General features: G+C 37.1%; 1 protein-coding gene across 1 annotated transcript in view; it reads right to left on the reverse strand.

Moving 5' to 3' along the window:
- tmem132e (transmembrane protein 132E) overlaps window positions 1–24127 on the reverse strand; it is a 354664-nt gene extending 330537 nt beyond the window's left edge. The window contains exon 1 of the mRNA XM_084414634.1: window positions 22982–24127. Within this exon, the coding sequence (XP_084270760.1) occupies window positions 22982–23039 (58 nt within the window). The 5' untranslated portion in view covers window positions 23040–24127. The remainder of the gene's footprint in view (window positions 1–22981) is intronic.
- Window positions 24128–26587: the final 2460 nt, after the last annotated feature.

Genomic DNA, 26587 nt, shown 5'->3' on the forward strand with positions numbered 1-26587 from the left:
TAATTCAAATTCTCTACTTCTCGATGACTGAGGGGGGAAGATTTGTTCAGAACGTCTCATGATCATCACCGGTCTGACTAATTGAAGGAGCCCCCGGCACTAACACATAACTGGTCAATGGCTAGCTTTGTGGCCTAATATGGACTGGTTAAGATAAAGACAGTGTCCGCACATTCCAGAGTCAAATCACCAAGACCAGAGCCATAAGTCACCCATCCCGGTGCCAGAGAGTCTGCAAAAGACCCTTTAGAAGAAGAATCGACACCAGCAGATGTTACTGAAACCCCCGACAACATTCCTGAACCACCGCCTCATTAAGACCTCTGAACAAACAGAGTTCTGTCTCTTCACCAGAGAACTGATTCTTATCAATAACTATACATAAAATCATTCAAGAACAATTTTCAATGGACTCATGATCAAACAATCATGCAACTACCTAATCCTGGGTTGTTTCCACCACTTATATGTATATTTTAATAAGATAATATGTTTTGATCCCATTTAATTCAGGTAATAGTTATTATATTAACTATTAGAAGGAGTGAATGAATGAAAGTGTGTACTGTTTCATATCAATGCTATCTTACGAACACAACTAGCAAGATGGCTTGAATGATATCGGTGTAATATGTTTTGATCTTCTTTTAATTAGAAATCATGTCTAAACTGTGGCCCCTGTTCTCTCTGTTAGTAAGGAGAGCACAGATAAGCATGATTTACGATCAGAACTGAAAAGAACTTCACCTCCTAAATTCAGCCAGTGTCTAATTGGCCAGAACTCATCCTGGAGGTTGGACAAAGTTTTAGTTTAAAACCTTAGACCCAAAAACAATGCTCTCTCTCGAAGCTCTCTCTCGCTGCTCTCTCTCTCGCTGCTCTCGAAGCTCTCTCTCTCTCTATAGGAACCATGTAAACGCGCAAACGAAATAACCCAAATCAAGATCTGAAGAACATGGGTTAAATAGCTTCATTCAAGCCATCATCATCTACTCTCAATTTCCTTTCTTTTCTTAGTTTCATTTCTTTTCGTTGTGAGTGTCGGTTCTAAGTTAAGTTTTGCGACAAGATTTCGAGCCACGTTTCTTCTGCAAAGCCAGCTTCAAACAAAGACTTTCATTCCGCCAGCACACCACGTGACTGACCACGTGATCCAGACATCAGGCACGAGGAGACCGAACGGACCGGGAAAACCCCTTTCACGCAACAAAAAGGGAATCCCCAAAAGCAAATACGCAAGTACCTCCATGCAGGCTAAAATCTTAACTGGTGTATTTATATAACTTTAATAACCTGCCTAAAACGATAGAAGGATTAAATTAATGATTGATGGTTCGTTCAGGTCATGTCTAGTGTATATGGAATCGTGAGATTTCATCCTTTCACTCTTAAACCCACTCTTTCCTCACTCTATCCCTTTCTGCAACGCGTATGAATGTGTGTGTGTGTGTGTGTGTTTGTGTGTTAGATATTAGCTTATGTGTTATATATAATCAATAAAGTATTGTTTGTATTTGAAAAGAGATTACTTGTGTATGTGCTTATTAGGGGTGCAACGGTACAGATAGCCCACGGTACGGTCCGTACCTCGGTTTTTGGGCCACGGTCTCGGTTCGGTTTCGGTACATGTTTTGTGCAGAAAGAGACTGCTATTTCATCCCAAAAATATGTTTTATTTTTCTTATGAGCATAAACAGAATGTCACAGTAGGAAGAACATCAATGTATGGAATAAATTAACACACTAGTCTGTACTGAACAACACTAAGTAATACAACCTCTTCAACTATCACTTATATGAAATACAAAATGTAAACAAACACACTTCAAAATATTCAAGTGGATCCCAATTCCAAACCTTCATAACTGGTATATGAAGTGATCAATGTGGAAGAAAAAGTGCACTTTTACCTTTAACAAACATAAATTAGCTTGTGCTTTGAATAAAAAAAAGCAGAGCAAAATAATATAATGAAAAAATACTGCATTCAGGATACAAAGTGCAATGTTATTTACTCATCCACTATTGAGAGATTTTTGTGCAAAAAGATGAGTCTATCAACACTGTCTGGTGCAAGGCGAGACCGGTTGGCACTAACGATGTCCCAGCAGTGGAGAAAATTCTCAACTTTTCAGAATGCCGCAAGCGCACCGTAGGTCACGTGACAAGAACCAAACAGAGCGCAGCTGATAGTTGCTTTAGCAACGACAGACGCCTCCGGAGCGCAACCGCCCTAGCTAGCGCTTTGGAAAAAAGGAGAACGCGGCGCGCCTAGCGTTTTCTACGCGTTTTTAGGCGCGATATGTGAACGGCGCCTAAAGCAAAAACTAAAAGTATCAGCGCGAACTCAATGGCAAAACCGAAGTACCGCGGGACACGAGGGTAGATTGTCCCGTGCAGGGCTGACCGAACGGTCCGGTATTTTACCGTGTACCGTTGCATCCCTAGTGCTTATCAGATTTATTGTCTTGAACTTCGATTTAAGTTACCTATGCTGTTACCCTTAATTTACTTCGCAATTTATTGTTAGCTGGGATTAAGTCTTTCTTGACCAGGAAGATATTATATTTCCTAGAGTTAATACTTGTTTATGCTTTCTGTTCATTGGATGAACTGATAAAATGATCATACTATTGATTCTGCTACAGTAAATTCTGAAGATAATTAAACATAATTAAAATATTAGTTATTGGTCATATTCCGTTATGAATAATAATTAATAATATTTATACGTGGGCGTATAAACGCTACAGATTACTCACCCTCATGTTGTTCCAACCCCGTAAGACTTTTGTTCATCTTTGGAACACAAATTAAATGTCCCGTATTCGCCTCAGATGCTTCAAACTTTTGCTTTTTACGCGCGTCAATTTCGCTCTGGATGCGCGAATGGATTCAAAATGTTCAAGCGTCCAACTAGACGTGGTAGACGCGAATTTGACGCACTATTCGCATTTGGTGTGAACGCACAGTAAAAGAAAGAACCGATTCTGAACTGCCTGAAACGAGTCGTCAGTAATTCCAGTCTTACTTCCAGCTCAAACCTACATATACAAATTTGCATAATGCCAGCCTATGGTCTTCATTGGCTGCCTGCAAACAACGTCTACTTTGACCCTGAAATACAATGGTTGTAGATGAGACTGGAAGAGTGTGATTGTGTTATCAACATGTTGACAACGAAGACACTGTTTTCTGCACTGCGAAAGCAGATCCAATTTTCATGCACTTCCAAAGGATGAGGACTCGGGCTCGAATTGATTTGGTAAAACAAATGCCATCCTTACTGTTGAAAATGGGCCCCAATGGTGTAAAATTCACATAAAAATAAAACAACCACAGAACCACTGAAGTGTGGTCTGGTGAGAGTTTACTACAAGAAAAAAATATATAATTAATAAATACATTGCACCTGGGTAGACAAATAGAATGCCCATTACAGTTTTTCCAGCATTCAGATTTCAGGTTGAAATGTATAAGAATGTTGAAGCAATTGTAAAGTTAACTTAACGGAGGGAAAGGTTGCTACTATATAACTGGACAATTTAAAATGCATTCTGTTCTGATCAGCTTCAGACAACTGGAAATAAAAGTAGTCTGTGCAAAAAACAAACAAACAAATAATACCGCATAAAAAAGTAATCTATATGTGTAAAAACATGAGGGTGAGTAGCATCTATCACTATGCATCATTGTATTATTATGAACGAATCATTGAATGCATGTTATTCCAAAGAACACAGTTTTTTTTTTATTAAAGTAATAACTTTAAATCAGTTCTGGCAGTTTTCTGCTATGAGAAGTTGTAACATTGCCAGTAAACTACTGTTATATGATGATGATATGTGTGAAGTTGTGAACAATGTACAAGATTACAGTATGACCAATTTGTGGTAAATCCATGGCCAAAATGCCCTCCTTCCCCACTATTCAAATCTTGACAAATTTCAACCTTTTTAATCTTATAGTACAAGTGTTTTCAAAAACCATGCCACCAAAGAATATGAAGTACTTAATTTCAATAGCAAGCAAACACTTTTAGTAAATTGATTGGCAGACTCTTTATCCTGCTGAGAAAAAAAAAAAAAAAAAACAGAAGAAGAAGTGGACTCCTTATGTGACAAGAAAAATAATTTCGTAAACGACAAAAGATTAGGTTCACGGAGAAGGGCTGTCATTAGCATCTAATGCAGAGTGCTGTAGTCTCCTAATTACATTCAAGATTCAGATTACACATATTCATGAGCAATTAACAGCTGCAAATGCAACTGCAATTAGTAAAAGAAAAATCATACATTTAAAGTCACCCATCTGTTCAATGTGTGAGCACTCTACACCTGAGCATTTGGTGCAGCTGACGACGCCGCCCTATATGTCACATTAGATATGCAACAATGATGAGTGTGAAAATTTAAAAATAAAATAAAAAAACAACAGTCTGTTAATGAAAATTACCATGAAACACTACAGAAACTGGTTTTATTGCTGCAATGATGCTTGTCTAAATATGAGGATATAAAATATTGTATGAGGCTATGCTATACTGTTAATGTAGTCATTTTGCACAGTGAAGCATCTGCAATCCATTTAGCTGATTACATTTACATAAAAAATAAAAAGGTCACTGTATAATTAAATATTAATGTTCAAATGTTCTTTTAAATATTATTAAACACAGAAAATGGGTTAGTGAAAAAAGACTGAAAATAAGAATGTCAAAGAAAAAGAAACATCTTTTAAAAGTTTAAAACATATACCAAGATCTTAAAATGCAATCTATATATTAAAGTTAGTTATTACATTCATTTTAATGAGGCTTTTTTCTTTACTATATCAGGACAGTTGTATCACCCTCACATTTTTTGACGTTGTGCCAAAATTAGCTTTTGATTTTGTGACAAAATAAATTTTAAATCAGAAACTAAAACAAGTGTGTTCAAGTTATCGTATGAATGAATTGTATTTTAAATTGTACATTTTTTTTTTAAGATATGCATAAAAAATAAAAAAAATTGTCCCAAATAGCATCTAAACTATATAGTGCTGATAGGTTTATTCTGGGTTTACACGCACACAGTATCTCGGTTAACAGGTGTTTCACATCATAGTTGATACTAGACCATGTATTTTAAGCATCGTTTAAGGCTATGGTCAGACTGTCAGTCCAAATCCGATTTGTGTGCATGTCCGATTGAAATGCAATCGGATTTAGCAAGTGTGAATGGCAAAAAAAAAAAAAAAAAACCACATGAAATGTGTTTCAAGATACATCCATATGTGGTTTGAACTCTTATTTAAAATGCATTTCTGGAAATCCTTTTCAGTCTGACTGATCTGATTTTGCATGGTTTATGTGACTTTCTCATGCCACGTAAAACGTTGGCGTTGTTAATTAAAGGAAACATGGTGAAAGTCGCTGCCGAAACAATGATGTGTTGTTGAAAAGTGCCGGACGAGCAGAAAATGACAATATAGTGGCGATATATTTTGAGACTGGCGAAGACGACAGCCGGAATAAAGCCGTGATACCTCCTACGGTTCTGCCGATGGCTCAGAAGATGCAGTAACGTTAGTCCCGCGCGGCGACTACACATTTCCATGTTGTCAACTTCTAATAAGACAACATCTCTATTGCAAACCCCTCCATGTTGCGGTTGTTGTTGTTTTCGTCATTTCCATAGAAACCAATGCAGATATTCCGGAAAATGAAAGAGCTGCATGGGCACTCAAATCAGATCTGAACATTTGCGAAATCAATATTTTTAGATTAGATTCTAATCGGTTACACACGTAATTGGATTGTGACTGACAGTGTGAACGTAGCCAATGTAGACGTCTATAATTTTAGATCAGTTTCCAATCGGAAAAATGCAGAAAATGCCAATATAACAGAGATTTTGAAACCGGTGGAGACAGACGACAGCACTGAATAAAGCTGCTCATGCGAGCCTCCTACGGTTCTGCCGCTGCCTCATAAAGCCCTATTCGGACGGGACTAGTTTAACATGGAGAGGTGGGGTAAAGTAATAATTACCAGAGCTGCTCAGTGATTTTAGCCCCGTCCGAATGTGCCATCTCAGTAATCATTACGGACAATGTCAGTAAAGATTACAGCGACTTTTACCTTCAGTAAAAAGGTCCAGAAAAATGACCTCAGGTAATACTAATCCCGTGCGAAAAGACCCGCTGTAAAAATGTACGCAAATATTTCATAATTTCCTGTTTAAAGGTAGTTTTCCGTGGTTTTTCAAGTATGGAGACGCTTGAAAAAGCATTCAGTTGCATTCTAGACGCTGGGACAAGTCTGTGGCAAAACTCAAGTGTTTTCCACACACCATTCAGATCAGAAAGAAGATCGAAAACACTTGTTAGAGGCACAAAACATCTTTTAGCGTTAGTGCCTTTTACCAACACAATCCAATCTGAAGTTAATTAATAGTACATCGTTCAACCAGACATAACTGTTATATATATATATATATATATATATAGGTTGTATGTGTTTGCGCACGTGATATCAGGAAGCAACGTAAGTGCACATGACGACAGGGTGGTGATCAAATCGAGTTACCCCTCCCGCTTCTGCTAGTTTTACTGAGATATCTTTTCCCCTGCGAATTGGCCATTAAAGGGCACCTATTATGCGAAATTCACTTTTACATGGTGTTTGAACATAAATGTGTGTTGGCAGTGTGTGAGCAAAACCACCCTAGAATGATAAAAATCCACCCAGTGTTTTTTTTACAATCTCAATAAATCATAAGCACTGTCTCAGAATGAGCTGTTCTAAGATTCTATGCAATGTGACGTAGAATTGCGCAAGCCCCTCCCACGACTGTTGATTGACACTGCAGTTTGAGCATAGACCCGCCCTGAGTGAGCTGGACACAGAGTCCGCCATTGTTTGACGCTTGAGCAGCTGTAGACAAGAATGTCTCCTAAGCGATTGAGGTGTGTTGTTGTTGGATGTAAGAATGAACATAGCAGTCTTCATTTACTCTCGTTGTTACTCGAGGATGGATCTGTACTGTTTGTGATCCAGCTTACGGTCTTCAGAGCGACAGGACTAACGTTACTGATCACGGCAGAAATGAAAGTGCCTCTTTATGGCAGCTCATCGAGTCATTTTACGGATATAAGGTTTACCAGTTTATTAAGCACCCACTGAAAAGGTGTGTTTTTATTTGTTTACTGTTAGTTGTAACGAGTGTTTTGTGTACTTCGCTGTGTATGTTGTTGATAATGAAAGGGAGAGAGAGAGAGTTTATGGATAAGACTTTAATGCGCACTTCTTATACTGTGTTTATTCAGCTCTTACTGTAATTCTCTGGAGTAAAACTAACGCTTCATCTTTTGTGTGATGTACAATAAACTTCACTGAACTCGTCAGTATATTTTGGTCATCATTCGGACAGGGTCTGCTACAGCAGGCTTGTATTAATAGTGGATAAAAGCAGATGACAAGTAAATTATAACCATAATTAAACTAAACTATACCTGTTCTATCTCCATACAGCATATATATATATTCTCTGGCTCTGTGGGCATTATTGTCCGACTCCGAGTCGAAATGAACACCGCAACTGAGAGTTTCTGTTCTGATGTTATCAGATGAGATTGTCCTGGTTCTGAGCGGGAGCTCGTGAGGCTCCGCCCCCTGGGCCGGCAGCAGCAGCTTATTTGCATTTAAAGGGCACACACTAAAACAGCGCGTTTTTCTGAGCCCCAAAAAATGACAATTTAAACATGCTGTAAAAAATGATCTGTTGGGTATTTTGAGCTAAAACTTCACATACATACTCTGGGGACATCAGAGACTTATTTTACATCTTGTGAAAAGAGTCATAATAGGTGCCCTTTAAAATTACAGACGTCCTGTGGTAAAATTACATTACTCCATCTACCCTTGTAAAGTTAATCCCGTCCGAATAGGGATTAAGAGGCAGTAGTCAAGCACGGCGGCTACACGTCAATGTTGCAAATAAGACAACGTCTATATTCCAAACCCCTCCATGTTGCTGTTGTGGTTGTTTTTGCTGTACGCCCACCAGCCCAATGTCATTGCCATTAAAAAACCAAAGCAGATATTCCAGAAAACAAAAGAGCAGCATGGGACACACAAATCAAACCTGAACAGTTTCGATACACAATATGTGACCCTTGGATCACAAAACCAGTCACAATTAGCACGGGCATATTTGTGGCAATAGCCAACAATACATTGTATGGGTCAAAATTATCGATTTTTCAAAATTATCGATTAGGATATTAAGTAAAGATCATGTTCCCATCAAGATATTTTGCAAATTTCCTACCATAAATATATAAAACAATTATTTTTGTGAGTGAACTATGGACAGTCAGTCATTTTTTAGATTCCAATCGGACACACAAATTATCAGATTTGGACTGAACATAGCCTTAGTATTGACTCTGTATTGACCAATCAGCATCCAGGACTCTAACCATCCGTTGAATGGCAGATTTGATCTATATATATATATATACTAAATGTACTGTATCGGTCATTGTGCACCTCATTAAATACTCTAATGACTATTTCAGCTTGATCCAGTTTAAAAATATTTTGCTCCAAAAAATGATGAAACCCCAGTCAAAGGCATTCTTAAAAATTAGAGAACATCCCTCAGGTGTGACCATTGTTACTTAAATTAAATTATAGTTCTGCTCTGCAGGTGCACAATGAGAAACACTCTCATGCTTATCTGATAATGGTTTCTTTTATGACAAAATTATGATAGGCCACTGCTGAAAATAACATTTATGCTTGGAAATTATCCTGAACCTGAGGCCATGAAAAGGCTGGAAAAGAAATGTGTTATAAGCACAAATACCATGGAACGGCTCCAGACAAAAAAAAAAAAAAAAAAAAAAAATCCATTAAGGGAAAAAGGAAAAAAATTATTAAACCAAATTATTATTTTTTAAGTGCCACAAAAGAATGTGTTTTAATTTTGTCATGCGTTGTCACGTCTGCCCTTCTTTTACAGCATCAGCATTTACATCCATCTTGTGGATGTCCTGGGAACTAAGATTCACTTAAAGTAGAAACTGAATTCCTTTTCCAACTTGAGAACAGTCACAAATAATTATCTTTAAGCAGAATCTGAACCAGTGTCACAGACCATAATAATGTCAGCATCATCAATTGGACAATGAGTAGTTTGGCCTTCTCCTAATGCATCCTATAAACATTGTTGTGCCCTGCACACACCCTATCTATTTTTCTTCATTAATATCTGAGGTAAATTTAGTAAAAGGGAGCTCTTCACATGCAATTATAAGGGCAGTGCTGAATTTCATCTTCCATTCTGTCTCATGTAGACAACAGGTTAAGTAAAAATATAAGGATTATTTGATATAGTGCATATTTAGCAAAATGCCCCTTTCTATAGTTATTTTTCTTGCTGACAAACGAGTTTATGAGCATTGAATGGCTTTTCTATAAGGGTAAATTTGACGTTACGTATTATTGTTCTCAAGCTGTTTTATACAAGCTCTCGCAATTGCAAGAAATAAAGTCAGAATTGCGAGAAATAGTTAAAGCAAGTTTAGGCTACATCTCGCAATTCTGACTTCTTTTCTCATATAAACTTGATATAAACTTGCAATCCAATTCTGGGGGGATTACAGTTTTTTGTTTCTTTTCTCAGCATTGCAAGTTTATTTCGCAATTCTAACTTTTTTTCTCAGAATTGCAAGATGTAAACTCACAATTGCAAGAAAAAAAGTCAAAATTGTAAGATAAAGTTGCACTTATTATTATTATTTTTTTTATTCTGTGGCGGAAATCAGACGTTGGTTAATCCCTGTAAACACATGGCCAATGTAAACTTTTTTTTTCTCAATATCATTTTATGGTGGTTGTGTAGTAATCCTGTTCATATTTCAAATAATCTTCTTACAATGCATAAAACACAACCTAAACAGAGAAAATAAAACAAATCCCTTGAGCCAGACCTGTCAAGCTCAACTTAATCCATGCAGTAATGTTTCCTGAGTCATTAGCCACATTCGAAGTGGCTTGTAGGGAGAAATAACATGCGGATGTGATTTTTGCTTTGTTCATCATCACAGGCTCCTTAAACATTTCACAGACCATTATACAAATCTCATTTTGACTCATACTAGAATTGTGGTGCTTCTGAGAATTTTTTTAATCGTTATAGATTTTTTGCCCTTGGAAGCAAAAAAGCAGGTAAATGCCTGTGGGCAGACAATAAGTTCCAAAACATAGTGTGATTTGTGTATATACTGCCTTCTAAGCCAGTATTGTAATAAAGATGGAATCTTGTGTCAGATTTGGAAACATAGATGCTAAACATAGGAAGCAACTCCATATGGTGCACAAATCTCTCGCCAAACTGGAGACAGAGTTTGGCAGTAGCATGTTTCTAAGCTAACATTCAGTCACAAAACATTGTTTGACCATTGTTTAAATCATGAAAACTCAGATGAGATAAAGACAAACATTCATATCAGTAGTCTATGAAAACTGTTGAATACTAACTTCATCTTTGCAACTGCTGTTATTGGACACTTTTGTTTGAAGAATAACTTTGTCATGGTTGAATGTGACCGCACTTTTAAATTCAGATTAATTGTTTCAATTATCATATTCACGGTCATTAAATTGTATTAAAAAATAAGTATAAGTATCACCCCTTCAAACATAAAAAAAATAATAATAAACACAAACGTCAAATAACTTAGGTAACATGAAATGTTTGCCCAAAGCATAAATACAAAAATAAACTTTGCTAAACTTCTTTTAAGTCAGTAAGAAGTACTTCTATAGTTCACAACTGTTTTGTGTGCATAAGAGAAAAACAGAAAGATAAATGGGCATAGTGCATGCATGTGCGTTTGCATGAGAGGATTCTGGGTTTTGACATCAGTTGGGAACATATAAAGGGCATGATGTGTGATGCAATGCGTTTCTGAGTTGTACGCATGTTGCTCTCTCGTTCGCCAGTCGCTATAGAGTTTGATTTCCCAGGGGTCCCAGTGCTTATTTCAGGGATTTGGTGTTCTCATCCCTCATCCGGCAACATGCTTGTCTTGGGTTAATCCGTTTCTACCAGAGGAGGTGTCACAATCTCACTGGTGCCACGTCTTTAGTCAACAATAAAAATGGATTATAATGCCCGGAAAGCTGTTTTTCTGCAAGGTATTCTCCTATCTTCTCCTGAGCTCCCTACTGGGTATTGTAACACTGCAGGCAACAAGATAGCAGTAAAGATGTAAAGATGAAGTGTGTCATTTCTACACCATTAGAGGCACCAAACGGAATTGCATTGTTGAGTCTTAAAAATTGTATTCCATTGTTGGTTCGCTCATTAAACTGGGATAGAAGAAACGTCAAAGTATACACTTTTAACATTATGAACTTGAACTTTGAACTTTTACTCATCTTCATATTGTTCAGAACCTGTATGACTTACTTTCTTACGTGGAACACAAAATAAGCTATTTTGAGAAATGTTAACAACAACAACAAAAAAATTCTGAGAATTCGAGAAAACCGACAAAGACAGTTGAAACAAAGGCATACAGGTTTGGAACGACATGAGAGTAAACTAGATTAAACTAAGTTATCCAAAGCGATCTGAAAGCTTGCTTGTTTTCACATGATTCTATGTTTTATTGTATTTCTAGAAGTTGCTACACTGCAAAAAGTGATCAGTTGACTTAACTTAAAAAATTGAGGAAACCCATTGCCTTAAAATGAAGTAAATAAACGTCATGCTTAATCAAAAATTTTTTTTTGGAATTGTTTACATAACATAAGCATTAAGTTTATTTACTTCATAATTTTAAGGCAAAGGGTTTACTATTTTTTCTTAGTGAACTGAACACTTTTTACAGTATCTTGCTAACATGTTTAGCATGTTTCTAGAAGCATGTTTTAGCACATTGCTAACATGTTGCTACCATGTGTTAGCTTGCTAACTGTCATTGCATAGACAAAAAAAATATTGGGCAAGTCAGAGGTTTGGAACGGCATAAGAGTAAAAAATTACACTTTTCATTTTGGGGTTAATAAAGCTGTTGTAATGAACAATCAAAATGGAATACCTGGTTGCCATTCATGACCATGGCAGCATTTGCCAGCTTTTGCCAGGCATCACAGTATGAAAACATGATTGTCTGTTCACTGATCTCAGTGCCTAGCAGACTGGTATTTTTGCCAGGCTTTCCGGCAGAGCTTGGAAGGACAGGAAGAAACATACGGCTGTCAGAGACACTCTAACATGTCAACATATGATGGCTGAAACTGAAAACAAACTCCCAGCCGCAGTGCTAGCTTTGCAGTACAAGCCAACTGGAGAGGTGCATCAAGAGCAAACATGTTCTACATCTTTTTGGGAGGTGGAAAAAACAGCAGGGTCACACTTTTACATGACCGTCATAGAGATGAGAACCATGTTGAGGCACCACTGAGGTCTCCAGGGAAGACTATCACTGTTGTACTGAGAAGCAACAACTTCTGTCTTAAAAACAATGAATGAGGTCAGTGACAGAATGAGCACAGGTGGGTTTGATGGCTCTATTACTCCTCTAGACAAAAATACTGGATTGTAAAACAGATTTAAAGCTTTTGATATAATAATAACTGACACCACTTTGAATACTGTTGACTTCTGCAGATACAAATATACTCTGATCAGATCTACAGACAGTGGATCCCTCTTTCTCATAGTTAAGACTTTGAATGTCTATCCAGAACGATGGCTACGAGATATGGCATGTCGCCAGCAACCATGACTATTCTTGTCGGAATATAGGGAACATCAAAGTCAACTTCAAACTGACTCGAGAGGGATTTTTCTGAGGTGATGTGACGAGCAGATTGGAAAAAGTCTTGGGTATGCAAAAATGTTTCTCAAACCTTTCCCACAGTCATCTTGTCCATGATTATGGTTTGACGGAAACGCGTTGGTTGTCATGAACGGAAGTGTTGTTCTTTTGTTGAGATGAAGCAGTACATGCAGAACCTGTGAGGGAACCTAATAAGAGTATAAAGAAAACAGAAGGAAAAAGAGCTTATTGCCTTAATGAAGAAAGCTTGTGCAGGATCACACGCTGACTGTGCTGTCATTGTAATCTTTAATTCAGATCTCTGGCAGACAGCTGTGAGGTTCTTCCAGGGGTAAAGATGCAGTTGTGGAAGGATCCGGCTATATTGTGCAACTCCATGTCCTGTGAACAGCTTATAATGTCTTTTAAAGCTCTATATATAATGGCCTGTAAACTTTACTCATTCCTCGGTTTTAGCTCACCCCAGGGCCTGAAGAGAATAATGGCCGATTCTCTCAACTCAATCAACCTGTCGGGGCCCCAAAAAAAAAAAAAAGTACAGCACACTTTTCGTTTACGCCTAGCAATTTAAATATGCTCTTACTTTAAATGTGATGCATAATGGAAGTATTTCCCTGCTCGTGAATGAATACATTCACAAATACATTCACAATGCTCCTTCCCCAGTCCAGAACATTGAAGAAACTCAAGCAGCAAAATTGGGTCACTCAGAAATAGTCTAAGCTTAAGATGTCACATCCATGAGAAAATTACCATTACCAACAATATCAACGCCTTTTACAGCAACATTCCTAGGGCTGTCACAATATCAGATTTATAACTAAAAAATTATTGTGGCCAAAAGAATTCACAATAACAACATATGGATATCTAATTATAAATGGGTCATTTGATTATATAGGCACATCAGCTGAGTGTAGTGTTTACTTCAAAGTGAGGAAATATAAACCTTTTTTGTGCAAGAAACCTTGACTTACATTATACACTGCATGGTCAAAAGTATGTGGACACCCCCCTGAAACAGGTTTAACAGGCTATTTTGGCTACACCTGTTACTAGCAGGTGCAAAAAAATCTAATCCTTACACTAAAATCATACACAATTTGATGAAGAGCTTTCTTCTCGGCCACTAAAGGTGCTGTATGTCATGTATGTAAAAAATACCATCATATGTCTGCAGATATTTAGGGAACATGCTAAGTGCACATACTTATTTCTCTGAAAAACAATGCTACAGCCAGTTATTTTACTTTAAAATGTGCGTTCCATGTCATAATGTCTATTTTTGTTTTGGTCTGTGTGATCCCGCCCACTGCCAATTTACCCAATGGTATTTCGACACACCAGGTTGTCAGCTGGCAGAAAACACAGAGTAAACTGGGTCAGAGATCGCAGACCTGACCTAAAAAGCCTCGGCATCCATTTAAAAATCTCTATGAACGGGAGCATATTAAAACGCAGATAAATCAACTCATCAACTCACAGTGTGTAGGCTAAGTCTTCTCGCCTTCCATTGTCAATTGCGCTCGCTCCTGTTGCGTGTCCCCAATCTGGCAACCCACGTAAGAGTCGAGTCTGAGGAGGAGGGGGGCGGGGGAAACAACTTTCTACAATATTTTGAATTTGGACTGCAGTACTTGAACCGCCAGCTGTCAATATTACATACTGCACCTTTAATAAAGTACATTCTGCAAGTATGCATGTGCGTAGAATACAATATGAAAACATAAGATCCACCATGTTGGCTGTAAATAACGTGTTTGAACATACTATTTAGTCGACGTACTGCTTCGACTAGTAGAATGTGCTGTAAGCCTTCTGTTCCAACCTGCCAATGATATCATGATGATATGCTTAGTGTGATTTTCAAATTGTGCAGGTTGTGATTTAATTAAGTAAATACAGTATGTGCTACCTGTTTCAGTGAAGTGCGTCAATTACACACATGTAGTTCATAATACAGTGTTTTCACTGTGAACGAAGATGATCGAGACGATGAGACACTGAGCTGCTCATACATTGCCTTCAATCTGAAACCGGCAGCACATTTTCCGACAACCCGTAAAAATTAAATTGATGGTATAGCATTTGCAAATGAAGAAATTAAATATCAGTATTGTAATTTTACAATCAAATATAAAAAAAAATACAGTATAATAGTTTTACAATAATGTTTAATAATAATCACAATAAAATCAAAATTATTATTATCTTATAGTCATACTGAATTGGTCAAAAACAGTGTAAATGTGGTCTATGAAAACTGAAGTGGAAAGTTTATGGTTTATGGAAGTTCACTTTATGGTTTGAGCTGGTTCTTGTAAAGAGTAAATCCAATCATGAACACCCACTTTTTAAAAGTTTTTCCATTCAGCCCTAAAAGGATTCCACACTTTAAAAAGTTCAGGGTAAAAAGTTTGGCTCTTTTTTTTCTTTCTATACAGATGCACTCCCTAACAAAATCACCCCAATCATTCTAGAATAGACCTATTCAAGTCATCTGGTGAAACTTCCAGTATTTTTTTCATATCGTAATATATATTGCAGAAAAACAAAATATATATATGTTCCCCCGCTAATGAGCAGCCCTAGAGTAAAAGCTGTTTTAGTAGCAATGAAAAAAAAAGAAAAAAATGCTATGGCTTTGAAACAACATTCAGCAGGCGCATATGAATGCGGCATACTTTTGGCCTACAAAAGTGTAGATTATGCCCCTGTTTAATACTTTATTACTACTGTTGCATAATATTACACAGTGACAGTCATTCAGTCAACCCACACACATTTCCCCCTCAGTGTGGCTCTGCACTCACAGTTTGAGGTTACTGTGCTACTGTCACTGGTGTAAGCTTGAGGAATTTTTAAAAGCAGCAGCACAAGAGCTCAGCAGAAAGACTAATGAGTCACGCTGAGACAACACTGACCCACAGTCAGCCCTCGTCGCCATCATCACCTCTTCTGCCACAGGTGTCCTTCAATTAGGAAAGGTAATGACGATGCAGGCCAGTGAGTGTCTTTACCGCCCACATCAGCCTGAGTCTGCTGATTTAAATATCTGGACTGCAGACTCAACCAATTTGCCCTTCTAATCATTCCACCTGGGCTTACAGTTTGGGTTGTGAAATCCTCATGCCAAGCGGAAGCCGGCAGTGCAGAAGGAGCAAGAAATATCACAACTGAAGTAAGGAAAAAGGAAAGCAAGCAAAGCCTAAAGGCTGAGGGGACATCTAGTTGTCCTGGGCACTGGGAGTACAAGCAACTTCTGCAGATTTGTAGCACATGAGAAATGGAGGGAGGGAGGGAAGCGGCGGCAGATATGGAGGAAGAGAGGAAGGGAGGGAGGCAAACAAGACCACGTGAGGAGCCAAGAAATGCTGGAGGGCAAAAATCTGGCCATATTTCTTCAGCTTCCACTGCAGTGATCACAGATCACAGTCTCCCATGTAGAGGCAAAATGTGTGGCAACGTTTGGACTTCACAATGCTATGTTGATGACCTGTTTAACATTATTAGTTTAGTAATTAAGGGGGAAAAAAACAAATATGTTCATGCCACTGACAGAAAAAAACAAGCAACTATTTTTACATTACAGCATAGGTATCGTTTTTGTCTCATGCACAGGTGTGGACTCAGGAAGGCCACAGCTTGACAAAATCATACATAAAAAATAATATAAAAATTTTTATGCATAATGAACCTGTGCCTTTTTATGTATAAAATGTGCCTAATCCATATGCAATACATTGATAAAAAGTGACAGTAAAGACATTTATAAAGTTACATAAGATTTCCATTTCAAATAAGTGCTTTTCTTTTGAACTTTCTATTAATAAAAGACTCCTAAAAAAAAAAAAAAAAAAAAAAAAAAAAATCATGGTTTCCACAAAAATATTAGGCAGCACAACTGTTGTAAACACTGATAATCACAATAAATGTTTCTTGAGAAATCAGAAAATGATTTCTGAAGGATCATGTGACACTGGAGACTGGAATAATCACAGAATAAATTACATTTTGAAATATATTCAAATAGAAACAGTTATTTCAAACTGTAATAATATATTTAACAATATGATATGATATTTTGATCAAATAAATGCAGCCTTGGTGAGCATAAGAGACTTCTTTCAAAAACATTTAAAATCTTACCGAACCAAAACTGTGTGCGTGTGTGTGTGTGTAAAAGGCTCAGCAGTCTAAAGATGTGTAAAATTGCATAAATGCGAAAAAATTGGTTTATATAATAAATATAACATTTAAATTGACTAATTTGAATTGAGTGAATTACCCAAAAATGTACGATGCCACATTAATTATTAAATAATATTTAAATAATCAAAAAAATCTGATTATTCAAAACAAATGAATGATCAATCTGGCATCAGTGCAAAAACAGCATCACATTCTGCGACATTAGACAAAAAAATATAATATAATATATATATATATATTATACAAAATTAAAAAAAAACTGTTCATGTGGATGTGATTGTGCAAGTTTGCTCAGCAACTATAAACAAAACTCTGCGACTAACAACACGATTTCTTCCTCTTTTTGACTTGTTTTGGTCTAATTGTGTCATGTATTTTTGAATTGCTCCACATTTCTTTGCTGCTCTCATACGTAAATAACGTAAATCAGTGCTGCCCACCGATAGCCGTGCAAAAGCATCCATTTAAGCGCTACTGCAAAGTCTGTTTCTGTTGGCACATTTCTACCGTCACAGCAAAGCCTTTGAAAGTAGATGCGATAATGATAATTCTACTCGAAAAGGCAAGAGGCATTTTCCCAGCTAATCTATTTGTTTCTGTCCTTGCAAATGCTCCTAGTCGGCTAATTAATAGCCTCACAGAGATTTTTCAGACTAACAAAATATGCATCTCACATCTACTTAATTTTCCTGCAGCTACAGACAATTTCCTTATTAATAAGCATTCCTTTTGTCAAGACACTAATCCTGTGCAGCTGGCAGGCATACAACGACGGGCAAGAAACAAGACTGGGAAATACAGGTTACAGTCTCCTGAGTCAGCCCTTTAATCATAGCTGCAGTCTTATTAAAGCAAGAGCACGATACAGTCAGCCGTTCCCAAAAAAACACGCTGAAAACAAAATGTAGGGATGGCGCAAATGTTGTCCATTTGTGATTTTTCCTCATCCCTGCTGTCTGGGAGAGGTTTCTGGTCATGATTCTCAGAGCTATCGCTATATGATGACTGTATATGATGACAGTGAAGGATATAAGTGATGAATGGACACAGTAGGTACCAAACTAAAGAGTCTGGAGGATACAAGCAGTGTCTCTTTCCCTGATTGGTTGACAGATGGGTCAGGCGGGTTGCCTGGGGAGAGGCAATTTATCTCGCATGACAAAGGGTCAACTTCAAACTCAAAAAGGGATGTTTTAACGATGGTAACGTATAAGCCATCTCATGCTATTAGGCCCACCCTCTGAATAAATAAAAGAACATTTTAAAGAATGTTGCTATCCTGGTGCAGTTATTGATCACGGTGCTTGTGATTGGAGGAGATCTTTCTTTTAAAGGGCAATGTGCAGTGAATGTAAACAAGTTGTGTGCTTTCAGAAGAAAGGCCATAGTGCCTTCAGGGCCAGTGCGGGAGGTCTTCAGTCATCCCATATCTGTAGAAACCACCACTTCACAAAGCTGTCTTTTACTGCAACTCAAGGAACAACGTTTTGTAGTGTCGCTGTTGGTGCCAGCTAATGCTATTACTGCATTAATCAATGATTTGACATGCTGTGCCACAGATTATAGTGGGTGTACGTGTAAGCCAAGAGATGATGAAATTAAATATTCTTTTACCAGGAAAGACAAAAATAACTATTCTACAAAAACATCCTGCTTCAATTTAAAACTTTTCACCTTTTTTTTTTTGTTCCGGATCAAATCTACCTTATTCTTATGGTAATTAGGTTGCTTGAGTTTACAAATGTCACACAGACCTAAATCCCATTAAGAAATCTCATTAGTAGGCTACCAGGTGAACCTGTGCAAATTCTGTCAAGTTTGTCAAGGACTTCATATAAAGCAGCAGATAAAAAAGCAGGGCCAATTGATAACGAACGGGCATTATCCTTGCATTCCTAAAGGAGTGTTCAAGTGGTCCGGCATTCCAAAAATCGGCAAAAGGTGGGTGCACCTAAATTTTGCACGTATCTAAATCTTTCAAACCCACCAAAAAGGAACTGGACAGATAACTGTCTCTAAAATACATCTGTTCAAAGAAATGACTCAAAAATGACTGGCGATTATCTACCAGGATTTATACTTCTGCTGTGAAATTTTTGAGAGCTGTTAACTTTGAACCTTTGAAATAAGTTGAATATTCAGTTTCACAGACAAGGTTTAGTTCCAGACTAAAATGCATGTTTGAGCTGGTTTAACTGAAAGCAACCTGCACTGACATATCTTAAAACATGTCAGTGCCATTGTTTTGTGTCAAGATGCAACCAGTGATTTTTTTCATCTAAGTCATGTTCATAAAAGATCCTAACTGATCTGAGGCCTACTACTGGTTTAATCTAGCCTAAGCCCTGTCTGTGAAAAACAACATTCAACCCAGTTGAATTTCAATGAATGGACACACACACACACAAAATATATTCATTCACAATATTTGTGTTTTGCAGAAGAAAGAAAATCGGTAACACTTTACAATAAGGTTCATTAGTTAACATTAGATAATGTATTAACTAACATGAACTAACCATGAGCAATCCATTTGTTACTGTATTTGTTAGCGTTAGTTAATAAAAATACAACTGTTCAATGTTAGTTCACAGTGCATTAACTAATGTTAACATGATTGTAATAAAGTATTAGTAAATGTTGAAATTAACATTAACAAAGATTCATAAATGCTATACATGCAGTTCATTATTAATGTAGTTAACTAACACACCTTATTGTAAAGTGTTACCAGAAAATCAAAAAAGTTTGGATTTAAATGACATGAGAGTGAATAAATTATGACCGATTTTGACGTTATCCCTTTAAATTTTCCAGATGCAGCATTCACGACGACGCAACTCTGAGCCTTTTTCTTTGTTCTGCTCAGTGTATGTTAATACATACAACTTTTAAAACATTTAAGACCATGAAAGAGGAGTCATATCATAATCAGGATTCAATTCGAAGAGTTGTCGAAAATAATTTCAGGTTAGTTTGTTGTAAGGATGAGAAGCAGCACAGGGGTCCAACAATCAAGGCACTGATGCAACTTCCCAGGCCTACTAAATAAAACAAGAGTACAAAACAAAGCTATTTCTTTCCAGATGATTTGGTTTCACAAGGAAGCCGCTCTGAAACCGAACCAGGGCTCTCCGCACAGGTGCAACACCGTGGATTAACAAACAAGACATTCCTAGAGAGCTCACGGCACGTCTCAGGTTTGTTGATGTTTTCCTTGATCTTAATGTCTGGTTCCTGTCTGTCACGTCTGTAACTGGAAGCGGAGGAGACGCACTTGCGCTGGCCCAATTTAGTGCCCAAGTACATCAGTAACAACCGCAGACGACGGCTGTCTGGATTACAGATGCAAACGCATGACTGAGTGGCATTGTTGTCAAAACATGCGCAATTGTATTGGACAGTGCCTGACAGATGACATTATGAGCACATCTGACCTTCCATCGCTCCTGCCTTCTATATGTTCAAGGTATGAATCATGGAAGAGTGAAATGCGCAAGCAAGTTGATCAAATTTAAATCAACTAACAATTCCCATGGCATAACTCATAACTTTTCTACAAACGAAACTCCCTTTCTGGTGTTCCTCATATCCAAGTTTCTGTCAAATACCATAGATTATAGTCAAGTCACATAACGAACCCTCAGAACTTTGATGACTCCCAAAGGATGTTGCCTTTGTTCTTATGGCTTCATGAAGGGAAAATAAGGGATGGGATTAGACCTCAAAGGAATATTGCAAAGAAATCTCTCTTCTGTACTGATGACTGTCAATGTAATAATCTTAGTCACACCATGATGCCATAATATGGTTCTGACTCTAAAATAGCCTATAATGACATGTTTCGTGTTTCAATAGGATTCCTCTTGATGAGATACAGCTGTCAATTAAACAATGAGAGACACAGCTGTGATAGCTAATCCAAAAATTATTTTAAAAAAGAGAGATACATGTATTTATATGAATGCAGATTGGCAATTAGATAAGTAGATACAGTCTCATTTGGTATCGTATTCATTTGAAAACTGCAGAGGGAGCAAATCTGAAATGAACTTGAACAGGTACTGATTCCTCGTAAACAAGCATCAGATAATTAGAAAATATTGGCTAATAATCCAAACTTGTCCCACCCACAAGTCCCCCGTAAATTTAGTAATGCAACACTGAACCTCTCAATAGAAGGAACACTTTTAAATACATTTAAAACTTTTAAATATTTTCGTTGCTCAACTAAAAAAAAAGAAGAAGAAAAAAGACAGGTGTTTTGCCAGACATTTAAAACGATCTGATTTACCTTTTTTTTTTTTTTTTTGCCACCAAAAAAAAAAAAAAAAACGCAATCAAACATGGGTTAGTTCACCCAAAAACCAACAATTATCACATAATTTACTCACCCTTAGTCCACCCTAGGTGTATATGACTTTATTATTTCAGCCAAACACAATCTGAGTTGTATTAAAAATATCCTGGCTCTAAAATGGGAGTGAATGGTAGCCTACCTCTTTTTTTTTAAGCCCAAAAAAGCGCATCCATCCATCCATCATAAGGGATCATTCTGAAGCGAAGGTATGTGTTTTTGTAAGAAAAATATCCATAATTATAACTATAAAGTAGAATGACTGGCTTCAGGTAACGGCCATACACGAGTTGCGTTCAGGCCGAAGAGTGACCTCTGACCCGACGTATGACCCGACGTATTGACGAACACAGAGGATAGAGCAAAACAAAACACCAATCACAAATAAAAAATCTAAAATGAGAATTTTTTTTTATGAGAAATGTCAGAGGAGCTTGAGTTTGTTGTCCAGCCATATTTATTTGAACCGCAAAATGGGTCTATACTCAACTAAGCTTACGCTACTCTCCTACATCCTATGTAATGTTAGGTCAGAGGTCACTCTTCCTCTGACTCTCTCGTGAACGCGTGGATGGACATCACCGGAAGCTAGTGATTACAGTTTATAAAGTTATAATCATGGATATTTTTCTTACAAAAATGCATCACTTTGCTTCAGAAGGCCTTTATTAACCCCCTGGAGCCATATGGATTACTTTTATGATGGATGGATGCAGTTTATAGGCTTCAAAAAACAAGGTACCATTCACTACTATTAGCCTATACTCCCACTCCTCATATTTTTAATATAATTACGATTGTGTGAGGCTGAAAGAAAAAAGTCGTATGTTCCTATGGCTTGAGGGTGAGAAAATTATGGGATCATTTAGATTTTTGGGTGAACTAGCAATAACCCTGTAACTTTCATGATTCATAATCTTTTTTATCTTAGAATACCTACGTAGAATTGGGTTTATTATAGTCTGTGTACTTTTCAAGTCACTCAACACCACATATTTTGTTTTGACTACTTTTAGGGGTTTAGTCTTAAATAGACTCTCCATTCCCTAATTCATAACCTTCTTTTACATCACAACACTAGAAAAAGTCATTTCGACAGAGCAGGCTCAAAAACTGATTTCACATTGTTGTTTTAAAAAAAGGGGCTTTTTTTTTTGTAACGGTTGGCCTCAAGCTTTAGTCGTGCTCCCACCTTGCGGGCAGTTGCTATGCTTGAATAATAAGTGTTTGCTGTGTTTAAAAAAAAAAAAAAGAAGAAAAAAAAAACATTATATGAAGTAAAAAAAGGCGCACTTGAAGCTTACGTTGCCAACCAAGGCTGGAGACAGCAACAAAACAAGAACTTGAAGCGTTAAAAACGGTTTAATCTCAGCTCTGCGCTTTAGTGTATGTGTGTTGAATGACCAATTAAGACTTATAAAACCCACTGCATCTCAACATCCAAACATATAGGATCAAATCCGCTGCAGTCATTCACAACATCCAAATATTATCAAGCAAGTATAGGCTATGGTAGCCTATAAAATAAAATAAAAATAAAAAAAAACACGCGTGCATAAGCAGACTTACCATCTGAAATGAACATATACAGCAACAGAGTTTCCATCCAAGAGCGTAAAACGGACATCGTAGTTTCCACGAATAAATCCCGTTTGTGATGATAAACAACAGCACTCCTCCAAAATATCTCCCGACCGACGTCTACAGTCCGGCGACGAATTCCCAGCGAGAATCTGTTGGATTGTGATGCTGGTGAACTTTATCTAGAGCTATCACGTCCATTATACCAGACCAGTAGGAGTTAAATAAAAAAAAGACCGTGTCAACCAGCGACAGACAGAAAGCCCAATCTCATGTACGATGAGGAGCTTTCGACAGAGAGAGAAAAGTTACAGGTATCCGGCTCAGGTGTCTCGATTCCCACGCGTATCTCTCTCTCTCTCAGTAATCCACACGGCACGGAATATAGCCGTTTTCGTCCATCCAGAGATTTCAATTCAAACTATAATCCCGTGAAAGCATGAAACGCCAGAAATGGTATCGTAACAGCACAATACCAGTGTCGTCCACGAGCTTGTTAGTTTAATAATCTACAAAAGCATCACACAAAACAACTGATACACGACGCGGCAATATAGAATTTCCTATAGTAGGCTAACCTTGACATCAAATTGTACCAGTCTATGTTATGGATGAGATCCGATTTTTCGATGTATATTTAACCTGAAGTTATGCGACGTTGAACAAGATCGTCGCCCAACGATGCATGGAAATAAACGTTTACTTGTCCGCTCCGATGAAAAAAGTGTTTTCTTCCTGGATGAAGTCCGAAAGATGACTTGAAATTCTTCTCAGCAGGAACTGAAGTCCAGCACAACCTTTCCTGGTAAACTATCAACGATACATATGATAAACCTTTCTGTTGGTATCACTGTGTGTAGCGTATCAAACCTATTTTTTTCGATGTTACTTTCCGAGGACTTACGAAAAAAATAACGGCTAAATTCTTCTTAACAATGCAGCGCTCCGGTCTGGTTCGGCTTCACTGTTGAGCTTGGTCAAAGTAGAGATTTATTCAAGACCACCCCTCCTTAGGTCACACAACTTAACTTTGCGTTTCAACACTCGAGCTGTGGCGTAAAGTAGGCTTTGCGTTCCGCTGGACTTGTTTGAAGTAGCTGGTGAATCTCTGAACCCTTCAAATCACTTCAGTTCTCAGCGGTCACGTGACACGAGTCTTTACAATCACACCGCTCTGACGTTTCCACGCGTCCGTCATGTGCATGTCACAAAAGCATGACAGGGTCACATTTCATCCCAAGATCCAAAGAAATATGATGAGACGATGATCAACTTAAAGTTCAGCTCCGGATTCCCATTACTGTAAGAGAAATGCTTTTCTTTAGATTTTTTTGTGATTGAAATATTTCTCAATGGATTTTTATTTTTAATTTTTTAGGAGAGACCAGGAGGATTTTTTTGCGGTATCATACTTTGATACAATATTTGCATATATGCCTGCAACAAATAAGAGTAGGCCTAGTTTATAAAATCCATTAATTATCTCTTAGAAGAAAAGGTACAAAAGCTGTCACTAGAAATGTACCCTTTCAAAAGATACACATTTGTACCTTTTTTGTACTTACCCTTATATTAGTACCTTAAATTTTTACATATTAGCACCTTTCGAAGGGGTATCAGCCCACTGACAGTGTTTGTAGGCTACTTTTTTTTCCGGAGTGTGTAAATATGATGGGTGGTAGATATTTTAAATATTGTCACGGATCAAAACCTATTTTAAACAGTTTAACTGAAAAGGGTAAAAATATAGCAAACATTTTAATTAAATAAAAAAACAGGACAACTTAAGACAGAAATATAAATACATAAAACATTACTGGCAGTGTGTGTTTTGGTCACTCTCAAAATTGTAGCAAATGTAGGTCTATATTAGTTTGTGCAATCGTCCAGTGAAAGAACATGGTCAGTCATGACACTTCTTGTTTTGTAAACTTGTAAATGAAAAGCTAGTGGTTCTTAGCCTATCAAATTAAGCAAGAATTATAAACGTGAACGTTATACTATCTTACCTCAAAAATAAGCATACAAAATTTGTGTGTATGTAATGTATGTATGTATGTATATATATATATATATTATTACAGTTAGTAAAGGTGCAGAGTAAACAGAGGAGAGACTGAAACGCTGTTTTGTGTATTTTGGTTGCAGGAATAAAAAAAACAATGTTATTAAGCCAATTTTTTTTATTTTAAAACAAAACATCTTAATCAACAACATATCACCCAGAAGTGTGTGCAATACACAAATGAAAATTGCACAAGTAACTGTATTTCATGAAGGTGACGTTGCTTTTGAGGTGTCACACGACAGTGACATCTCCTGGCGGGCCACATTATTAGGGTCGTGTAGCCTATATTTTATATAACAGCTTGTCAGGTTCACATGGCAGGACAGTCCGTGATTTTGATACTTTTATACATCCTGTTGGACCTTTCATTCTTTTAAACAATATTTTCCCTGATTGTAGGGAACACACACCCTGACAGCTGGTTTTATTTGTGTTCATTTTGGAAAGTTTAATGGCATAATAAATAAACACAGTGCTTTAATGGCTAGAGCATTTCACTTCAGCAATTTGCATATGATTTGTGCGTATGCATAATACAAATAATATAATGCACATCACAATTTCATATGTACAGACCATAAAAGAAAAAAAATTAGAATGCTATTTGACAGTGCATAATATAGCCGCTGTAATAAAACAATTCTCATTTTCTTCCTCTGAGAGTAGCATGCTAAATGTATACTCGCACATTAACTACACAGTTTATGATACGGAAAACATATTAAGATTTCTTCATTTTAACCATTTGTTGCTCGGAAGTGCTTTTGCGCCCAGTGTCCCGTGATGTTTTGTTTAATGTACTACTGATGGCTTTGTGTACAATGCGAGACTGCACACAGAATGATATTGGTTACTTGTGCAATAGGGATAATCTTCCTATATAGCACGGTCCCCTTGTAGTACACGCTGGAACCTCATGGTAATGGCCCTAGGACCGGATTTTAGAGTACTTGCATTGATTCATATCTCAGATATTAACTTTGTTATACCTTCATTCGTCCTAGCCATTTAGATCTAAGGTTACACCATAACATGAGCATCCTTCATCTGCTTGTCTTGCCACAGGGTCAAAAGCAAATGATGGACGTCACTTCAGAAACTTGAAATAGTTTGTTGAAGGTAACAGAGATTTAACTCATTTAAGCATCATTTTAAGAAATGGCTTCTTCATAATCAACAATGTGAACATTAATGCTGCTTCCTCTATTATTATTACTAATAATTTCATTATAATTAGTAATATTTAACTCATAACAATGTCTTTTTTTCTTCTTTTTTTGTATTGTGTATATATACCATCTTTTTGTATAATATGTTTAATTGTATTTTACAGAGTTGTTCTATGTTTTACCCTTTTCTCTAGATTTAGGCCTAATGACATCTGGCAAAGGGACTACCGATGAAAACTAGCCTTCAGGCTAATTTGGTATTCACGAATGTTGATTAATGTACATTGTCCCTTTTCTAAATAAATAAATAAAATAACATGTAGCTGGCCTTTACAAACACATAAAGAAGACAACTAT

Source organism: Rutilus rutilus (genome assembly GCF_951802725.1).
Source record: "Rutilus rutilus genome assembly, chromosome: 7".
NCBI classification, from domain to species: domain Eukaryota; kingdom Metazoa; phylum Chordata; class Actinopteri; order Cypriniformes; family Leuciscidae; genus Rutilus; species Rutilus rutilus.